This window comes from Berghia stephanieae, chromosome 2 (genome assembly GCF_034508935.2).
Source record: "Berghia stephanieae isolate SIO BIC M18660-M18661 chromosome 2, UCSD_Bste_1.3, whole genome shotgun sequence".
NCBI classification, from domain to species: domain Eukaryota; kingdom Metazoa; phylum Mollusca; class Gastropoda; order Nudibranchia; family Aeolidiidae; genus Berghia; species Berghia stephanieae.
Genome location: NC_088361.1, coordinates 91,525,729 through 91,535,639, shown reverse-complemented (window position 1 = coordinate 91,535,639; position 9,911 = coordinate 91,525,729). Strand labels below are relative to the sequence as shown.

Below are 9,911 nucleotides of genomic sequence, written 5' to 3'. Positions count from 1 at the left end.
GAGATGCCAACACGAAATTTTAAAAAATCGTAGACTCCATGGGGAAAAAAAGAAAAGAAAAAGTCATCTTAAATAGCTTTAGAAATAAGTTATTTTCTCTCAGCAAGATCCAAAAATGCTCGAAAGTCCTTTTAATTGGATCGAAGGAACCAAAATTTCCTTTTCAACAAGATTTATTTAGTCAATGAGGAATGCCATTCTGTTGCTTGAGCCAAAATTCGTATTTCTACGATTTTTTCGTAGTACTTAGCAGGTCTGCGTTATGGTTATCACAGATCATCGAATATTTTCCCCTCCGGCTTTCTACGGCGTGTCTTACGCTATCTTCAATCTTCAATCGTAAATGGCTTGTATTTGCCCATGTTCCCTGTTTTGATTTGACTGTAACTGAACATTTGCTGACCACATAACTCCACTTACCATAAGGGAATGACTGTGTTTGAATACTGTTGATGATTGCTTTGGCAAAATCCGTAAAAAATCCAAATAGAACCATCATTTCTTCCTTTGCCACCTCCGTAGGTTCATCCTCGTCTGCGAAGAAAAAAAAATGAATGTCGTAAGCAAGGGTTTGCAATGGGCATGGTCTATAATAACTTTCCATGTGCTCGAGGTCATTGGTCACATTGCAAAATGTGCTCAAAGTGACCCACTTAGTGAAAAGTGTTCACAGCTTTTTAAATAAATAACATCACGATTGCTCACTTGATTCAGCCTGACACATGGGTGTGTTTATAACATTTGTAAACAAAGCAGCGTGTTTACATTTGTTAAGAAATATCCAATCGTTGGACAGCAACAAACCATTTGATTGATGACCTGCTTTTACGAAAATATGAATATAGATCGCTCCCATTTGCAATGTATTGAATGTTGTTAGCAAAAGTTTTCTTCGTTTGCCTACACACCAATAATTCTGACCTGCAAAACTAAATTAAAACTATGAAACAAAAACACAAACACACACACGTTTATTTATTTTCTAAACTTCAGCCTGTATATAGTGTAATATCCACTAAACGTGCTCAAAGCGTTTTACAAGGGGTCGATTGCCCAACGGGAACACTTAACATGTCGGATAAGACATGACGCCTGTTAGGCGATATGTGATTTTTTTTCTTCATTAGATTCTAAACTATTAACGGCCACATACTCATTTTGCAACTGAGAATAGTGAGGCAATGTGAGAGAAGAACCTTTTCCAAGGACTCGATTCTGCGGGAGTCGTAAATTGAACCCCGGACCTTCCAGTAGACCACACAACTGCAGAACAAACACTAATAGAATCTGAGGCGTCTTGTCTCGTCCTACATGTTCTGTGTTGCTGATGACTTGGTAGCCTCTATAAAGCGCCTTGAATACATTTATCTGATTTTGCTCTATATAAACTTTCCTAGGATGAAGAAAGTAACAAAAAGCAAATGCATTATAAGTACATGATTTGCTGTGACATTCCCAGAATGGTTTGCAAAAAAAAAAAAAATAAATAATAATAATAAAAAATTAATGTCATTTTCAAGCTTCCAAGCTTCATAAACAGAAATAACAGTCCGCTCCATACATCTCCGTGGCACTAAAGAATTACTATTCCAAATAAGGTTTGTGTTGATGCGACTTTTACATACAATATCGTTAAAGTTCACTATGAGTCACTCAGGTCTTTATTATTGTTTTTTGCCATCCTTGGTTATGAGTAATTCTCACTAAACTGGTATTAACCGGAGCTATAACCGTTCAAGGTTACAAATAGTTTTGTGTGTTGGTCCGTTATATTTCCGAATGGTAATGTTGTGAGTTTCTTAGCCAAGCGCACAGAATCTATAGATAGTATGCACTTGGCTAATAAGTTCACAACATTGCCATCCGGAAGTATAACTGGCCAACACACAAAACTGTGTGTAACCATGATCGTTTATTGTCTGGTTATTATAGTTTAGTGAGAATTACTCATAAACGCGGATGGCAAAAAAACAATAACAAAAACCTTAGTGACGTCATCTTCGAACTATCTAAAGACTAGTCAATATGGATAGTGTGCGCTTGGCTAAGAAGCTCACAACATTGCCTTCCGGAAGTAAAACGGACTAATACACAAAACTCTGTGTAACCTTGAACATTTATAATCCGGTTAATACAGTTTAGTGAGAATAACTATAAAAACGAGGATGGCCAAAAACAATAACAAAGACCTGAGTGTCGTCAATTTAATTCCATCTACACGTGATGATTAATCACCAAAATGGCTGTCTAAAAACAATAACAAAGAGCTGTGTGGCGTCCATTTTCGTCCCACCGTCTATAGATAGTATGCGCTTGGCTAAGAAGCTCATAACATTGCCATCCGGAAGTATAACAGACCAACACACAAAACTGTGTGTAACCATGAACTTTTCTAGTGTGGTTGATACAGTTTAGTGATAATCACTCACAAACGCGTGTGGCAAAATACAATAACAAAGGCTTGAGTGAAGTCATCTTCGTTCTATCTATAGATAGTGTGCACTTGGCAAAGAAGCTCACATCATTGCCATCCGGAAGTATAACAGACCAACACACAAAACTATGTGCATACAGTTTAGTGAGAATTACTCATAAACGCGGATGGCAAAATACAATAACAAAGGCTTGAGTGACGTCATCTTCGTTCTATCTATAAAACGGAGACATACCTTCTGGAAGTCCTGCAAATACAAAGTCTCCCGTGGTCTCTCTTTTGTGGCCAAGAATGGTGTTGTTGTATTCTTCATAGACCAGCGAGCCCTGGGTACCTGGTACAAGAAACACCAGGAACCAGAGCACCCCTAGCATCATGGTTAGGTTCCATGACGCTACTGGGCGTGGAGGTTTGGACGTGAAACGATCACCAGTCATCTCGTCTTGAGGCTTGACCAATGTGATGGTCAGTGATTGACGCAGACCCTTTTTGGCCGCAACTCACCTGTGACAAAAAGATTGATAAAAAATCTTTTTGACCATTAGAGACCTTCCTTAATTTACGAAAAGAAATATTTAGAACTATCGAACACCGAATGATGTTGCCTGAAATTTGAGAAAAGGATTAAATTCAAATCTTGTGTTTTAGTGTATCGTTGTCTTGAAATTACTGACTAAACCTTCAATTCAGAAAAGTGAGTGGAGCAGGCACTTATGTTGGTAACAACAAGATATGAAGTGAGTAGAAAAGTGCCAGAAGACAATAGAGAATAAAAAAATTTTTCGCGGCGGTGGTGGGGTTTGAACCTGCGACCTTATTGGTACGACAACTCCGCCTGGCAGGTGAGAGCGTGGCTCTACCGTGTGAGCTATCCACGAACACAGAAATATTCGTTTCAAACCCAAAGTCATTTCTAGATCCCTCTCTCACCCACTTCTTGAGATCGCCGATTCGTTCACCACCATCGCGAAGTAATTTTGACCAGCAGTTAAGCTTAATAGCCAATATTCTCATCACAAACATATAACATAGAAACGATTGAGACATTGAGTATGCTCCGGTGTATGGGGTGAATTTTTAATTCAGAAAAGTGAGTGGAGCAGGCACTTATGTTGGTAACAACAAGATATGAAGTGAGTAGAAAAGTGCCAGAAGACAATAGAGAATAAACAATTTTTTCGCGGCGGTGGTGGGGTTTGAACCTGCGACCTTATTGGTACGACAACTCCGCCTGGCAGGTGAGAGCGTGGCTCTACCGTGTGAGCTATCCACGAACACAGAAATATTCGTTTCAAACCCAAAGTCATTTCTAGATCCCTCTCTCACCCACTTCTTGAGATCGCCGATTCGTTCACCACCATCGCGAAGTAATTTTGACCAGTAGTTAAGCTTAATAGCCAATATTCTCATCACAAACATATAACATAGAAACGATTGAGACATTGAGTATGCTCCGGTGTATGGGGTGAATTTTTAATTCAGAAAAGTGAGTGGAGCAGGCACTTATGTTGGTAACAACAAGATATGAAGTGAGTAGAAAAGTGCCAGAAGACAATAGAGAATAAAAATTTTTTTTTTTTTCGCGGCGGTGGTGGGGTTTGAACCTGCGACCTTATTGGTACGACAACTCCGCCTGGCAGGTGAGAGCGTGGCTCTACCGTGTGAGCTATCCACGAACACAGAAATATTCGTTTCAAACCCAAAGTCATTTCTAGATCCCTCTCTCACCCACTTCTTGAGATCGCCGATTCGTTCACCACCATCGCGAAGTAATTTTGACCAGCAGTTAAGCTTAATAGCCAATATTCTCATCACAAACATATAACATAGAAACGATTGAGACATTGAGTATGCTCCGGTGTATGGGGTGAATTTTTAATTCAGAAAAGTGAGTGGAGCAGGCACTTATGTTGGTAACAACAAGATATGAAGTGAGTAGAAAAGTGCCAGAAGACAATAGAGAATAAAAAAAAAAAAAAAATTCCATTGCAACAATGAGCCCATAACAATTCGGGTATCAGACCTGCAAATCAGTGCACGTCGACTTTGAATACATTTTCTTGAGAGTAAACTTACAAAGTTAAAATGATACTAAACAGCTAGAAGTTGTGGACTGTAGTAATGAACAAAAAACTATTATTATTATTATTATTATTATTATTATTATTATTATTATTATTATTATTATTATTATTATTATTATTATTATTATTATTATTATTATTATTATTATTATTATTATTATTATTATTATTGTTATTATCATCATTATTATTATCATTATTATTATCATTATTACTATTATCATCATCATCATCATCATCATCATCATCATCATCATCATCATCATCATCATCATCATCGTTATAATAATAAAGATAATAATAATAATGATAATAATAATAATAATGATGATAATTACTATAATAATAATAATAATAATAATAATAATAATAATAATAATAATAATAATAATAATAATAATTGCTAGTACAATAATAATAATATTAATAATAATAATAATAATAATAATAATAATAATAATAATAATAATAATAATAATAATAATAATAATAATAATAATAATAATAATAATAATAATAATAATGATAATAATAATAACAATTATTATTATTATTATTATTATTATTATTATTATTATTATTATTATTAATATTATTATCATCATTATCATTATTATTATTATTATTATCATCATCATCATCATCATCATCATCATCATCATCATCATCATCATCATCATCATCATCATCATTTTCATTAATTTTCTCATTTTTATTATTATTTATTATCATGATAACAATAAACATTATTATTATTATTATTATTATTATTATTATTATTATTATTATTATTATTATTATTATTATTATTATTATTATTATTATTATTATTATTATTATTATTATTATCATTATTATTGTTATTATTATTATTATTATTATTATTTATTATTATTATTATTATTATTATATTATTATTATTATTATTATTATTTATTATTATTATTATTATATTATTATTATTATTATTATTATTATTATTATTATTATTATTATTATTATTATTATTATTATTATCATTATTATTGTTATTATTATTATTATTATTATTATTATTATTATTATTATTACTATTATTATTATTATTATTATTATTATTATTATTAATATTATTATTATTATTATTATTATTATTATTATTATTATTATTATTATTATTATTATTATTATTATTATTATTATTATTATTATTATTATTATTAATATTATCCACCATTTCCAATAATCAACTGATTAACCAAAAGAAAATTTAGTAAAACTCCACTATATAACACGTTATCAAACTTCATACTTACCTCACGTCTTGTGGCTGACTATAGAGAACAATGAAGCAATAACGGCGTCACCGAATCAGAAGCTATAATCCTTGACTGGATTATCGTTTGGATAAGCGGATTAACGGGATTCATGTTTGGAAGTCATGATTGGATTATCGCACCAGTTGCGAAATCAAAAAATAGTTTGTAGTCTTGACCTTATTTTTTTTTTCATATAGCAGTCCTTCAGAGCGTGAAACGGACAACAGCAATTGCTTGCTACCCTTAGGATAGGACGCAATTCTATCGCAAAGTATTTCCGCCAGATCTAACAGACCCAGCTACCCAACCACTGCTGGGTAGACAGGGGGGGGGGGGGGGGAGGGTCAGAAAAAAATATCGATTGCACCCGGGATCTATCAAGTTGCCTTTGCTTGTGAAGCGAGTGCTCTACCAATTGAGCTATCGGGACCTCCCCCTCCCCTTATTTAATAACACAACAAATATTGTACCCTGAGTAGTTGCACATGGCGAAATGGAATAGAAGTAAAGTAATGAATTTGTATTGACATTTGAATGATGTATTTGATGTCTCTGTAGCAAAATGCCATTATATTACTTGAGATAACATAACGAATGAATAAATCAATTAAATGATATAGGAATGAATAAAGAGCTGAATAGATAAATTATTATTTACAACCTTATTTGAAAAAAAAAGGTTGTCAAATTAACAAAGATTCTCAATTAATTGATTTAACTTCTCCTTCTTCACTTTTTAAAGGTGGATTCTTGCTGGACCGGTGTTTTGTTTTTTGTTTTTTCGTATTCGGGGGACAACTAGTTTGGTGGAATCACTGGCCGAATGTAAGGGGCGGAGTTTGGAATATCTTTCAATCAGTTCCGAAAAGGTAGGAAGGGGCAGTTCTTTCAAGACAACGATACACTAAAACACAAGCTTTAAATTTAATCCTTTTCTCAAATTTCAGGAAACAATATTCGGTGTTCGATAGTTCTACAATTACCTCCCAAGCAGCCCGAAGAAACTCCTCTCTGGCTTTCATCTGTGCCATACGACCTGCTTCTGTGTTTGTTCTCCTAATCTAGTCCGCTATGTCTTGAGACCAACCTCCTCCTTGGCTGCTCCGCCTCCCTTGCAGGCACCCTCCGTGCAAAACTTTTCTATTGTAGCGTGTCTTTAGATGTGGCAGAAGAATGTCAGCCTCAATATCTGGATGGTTGACAGGAGATGGCAATCTTTGGAGTCCATTTTCTCCAAGACCCAAATGTTTTATGTCTTGGCTGTTAATGGTATTTTTATGAACTTCCTGTCGCACTTCATCTCAAATGCATTTATTTTCTTTTTACATCTGCCTTTGTTATTGTCCGCGATTTACAATTTACAACCGTATGTTGTTCTTGGGAAAATGCATGTTTTATGACTCTTCTTTTTTTTTAAATTGAGCTTTTATATAGAGCAATATACACTAAACGTGCTCAAGTAGTAGTATCGTATGGTGGGGTCACACTTTCAGATCTGTCGCGTCGAGCCAAGCCTTGAATTCATCTTCACATTTGTGAATGGTTTCATAACCTCCATTCAGCTTGGTAACAGGACAGTGGAGCACAAGGTGATCTACATCTTGGGGGTCAGTTTGGCATTTGGGGCATTCTGTTGAGTTGTTTAGGCCCCATTTGTTCATTTTGCGGCTGTTTTCGCATGTCTGGAGCGTAGCCTATTTGCAGCCACCCAGTATTTCCTACCAAGCTGTGAGCCAGGAATTTCATTGGTAGGGTCTTCAATAATTTGGCCTCCTGTTGGGGTATTATTTGCCCATTCTTTTCTCCATTCATCAGTGATGCTGTAGTAATCTTTCTTGAGAGGTAGAAAGGGGATCTGGATTTTAATCTTGAGCAGGTAGGGGCATTTTTGTAAATTTCGCACAGAGGGGTATCGTTGTTTTGTTCTGCCTTTTGAATCCACCTTTGGTTTTGTTCCTCTCTTCTGAGATGTGGTGGTGCAATTCCACTCAAGACTGGTAGCCACTGCACTGGGGTTGACTTTAGGCACCCTGTGATGGTACGCATGGAATCCCTTAGCTTTGTGTCAACTAGTTTGGTGTTTTTACTTCTGGCCCATGCCGGTGAACAATATTCGCCGACACTGTGACATAGGGCAACGGTGGATGTCCGGAGTACAATCGGTGAGGCACCCCAGCCTGTCCCTGCCAGTTTTCGTATCAGGCAGTTCCTTTTGCCAAATTTTCGGGAGGTTGCTTCAAGGTGTTTTTTGTATGTCAACTGTCGATCCAAAATGACTCCAAGGTATTTAGGGTTCTGGTCAGATGGCAGTGATATGCTATCGATGGTGATGTTTAGTTGTCTTTGAGATTCTCTGTTGTTTAAGTGGAAAACTGATGATACTGTTTTATTTGTGTTCATTTTGAGGTACCATTTATCAAAGTAATTTTTCATTTTGCTCACATCTTGGCATAGGGTAGTTTCTATATCATTCCAAGATCTTGATTGGTATGATAGAGCCCAGTCATCAGCGTACCCCAATTTCATTGATGTTGTGTTTGGCATGTCACTGATATAAACATTGAAGAGTGCTGGTGCAAGAACTGACCCCTGTGGTACTCCGTTCTTTATTCGTTTGACTTTGCTTGTTGTACCACCTAGCAATACGTGAAATTTCCTTGGACCAGTTATTTGAGACAGGAGATTAAGAATTTTTCTGCATTTGATAATCTTGGCTAATTTAAACATAAGGCCGCCTGTCCACACTGTATCGTATGCTGCTGACAAGTCAATTAGCACAGTTCCAGTTTTCATTCTTTTCTGAAAGCCTGATTCAATATGGGAGGTAAGAGCTATGACCTGTTCTGTTGTGCATCTGTTTTGTTGGAACCCAGCTTGTTCTTTTGGGATAGCAGTTTGTAGGGCTGGTGTTATTCTTGTTAGGATTACTTTCTCAAGCAATTTATATAGGCAACAAAGTAGGGATATTGGTCTATAACTGAAGGATCGTTCGCTGGCTTGTTTGGTTTTAGGATAGCAATGACTTTTGCATGCTTCCACGTCGGAGGGTACTTTCCCTTGTCTAGGATATCAGTCATTGCAGTAGACAACCATTCCATTGCGTGCGGTCCAAGGTGAGTGAGCATGTCAGGGTAAATACCATCCACTCATAGTTTTCAGAGCATTTTGAATTTCATTGGGACTGATAGGTAGTGTCCACATTGACCCATCTTTTGGAAGAGAGTTAATCATTCTGTTATAGTCTTTCCTGATCTTATTTTCAAATGCATGGTTTGGGATATGTTGACCTCTTTGTTTGATTTCGTTAGCAACTTTGCTTGCTTCTATGGCTGGTGCAGTGGTGGTCCTATTCTTGTCTGGGTCTAATTTTTTAACCAATTTCCAAGCATGTCTGCTTGAGTGTTTCATGTCTAAATTTTCAACAGTTTCTGTCCATCTCTTTCTTCTTTCTTCTTGGAGAGAATCTAATAGTTTATCTGCCATGTCTTGGTCTAGGGTCTGTTCGTATTCTTTCAGTAGGTCCTCGCTTGTATTTGACCAGCATGGGATGTGCCACTCTCTTACTCCTCTTGGAATATACATTTTGGAGCTTTTTAATATTAACTTGCAAAATCTGTTAATGTTATCAAGTGATGTTGGAATTCTTCGACAAATTCTTTCTATGTATGCGGCATATTCCTCCCACTTCGCTTTTCTAAAATTCCATCTTGGTTTTGGTATGGCATGGGATTTAGTTATCTGTATACCTGTTGTTAGTGCTCAAAGCACTTAACAAGGGGTCCTCGCCAACAGCAACATTTAACATGTAGAACGGGACATGACGCCTGTTAGGCGATAATATTACAATCTTTATTCCGGGCAGAGACAAAAGCTGTTAACGGCCAGTTACTCATTTTACACCGAGTACGGTGAGAGAATGTGAGTAAAGAACCTTCTCCAAAGACTCAACTATGCGCCAAGCGAAGCTCGAACCTAGGAGCTTCCGATCCGAAAGCGAGTGTCATACCACTAGACCACATAGCCGTACCTTCAGGTCGGAGAAATGGCAATTAGTTTGGCAGAGGCAAGTGCCGATCTGCGTCTTACAATATCTTG

At 36.1% G+C, this 9,911-nt stretch overlaps 1 protein-coding gene across 1 annotated transcript in view; it reads right to left on the bottom strand.

The window, feature by feature from the left end:
- The window catches only part of LOC144966655 (uncharacterized), a 29,524-nt gene extending 26,596 nt beyond the window's left edge, over positions 1 to 2,928 (bottom strand). Inside the window, exons 1-2 of the mRNA XM_078903414.1 lie at positions 2,670 to 2,928; positions 421 to 534 (exon numbers count right to left, since the gene is read on the bottom strand). Of these exons, the coding sequence (XP_078759540.1) occupies positions 421 to 534; positions 2,670 to 2,871 (316 nt within the window). The 5' untranslated portion in view covers positions 2,872 to 2,928. The remainder of the gene's footprint in view (positions 1 to 420; positions 535 to 2,669) is intronic.
- Positions 2,929 to 9,911: the final 6,983 nt, after the last annotated feature.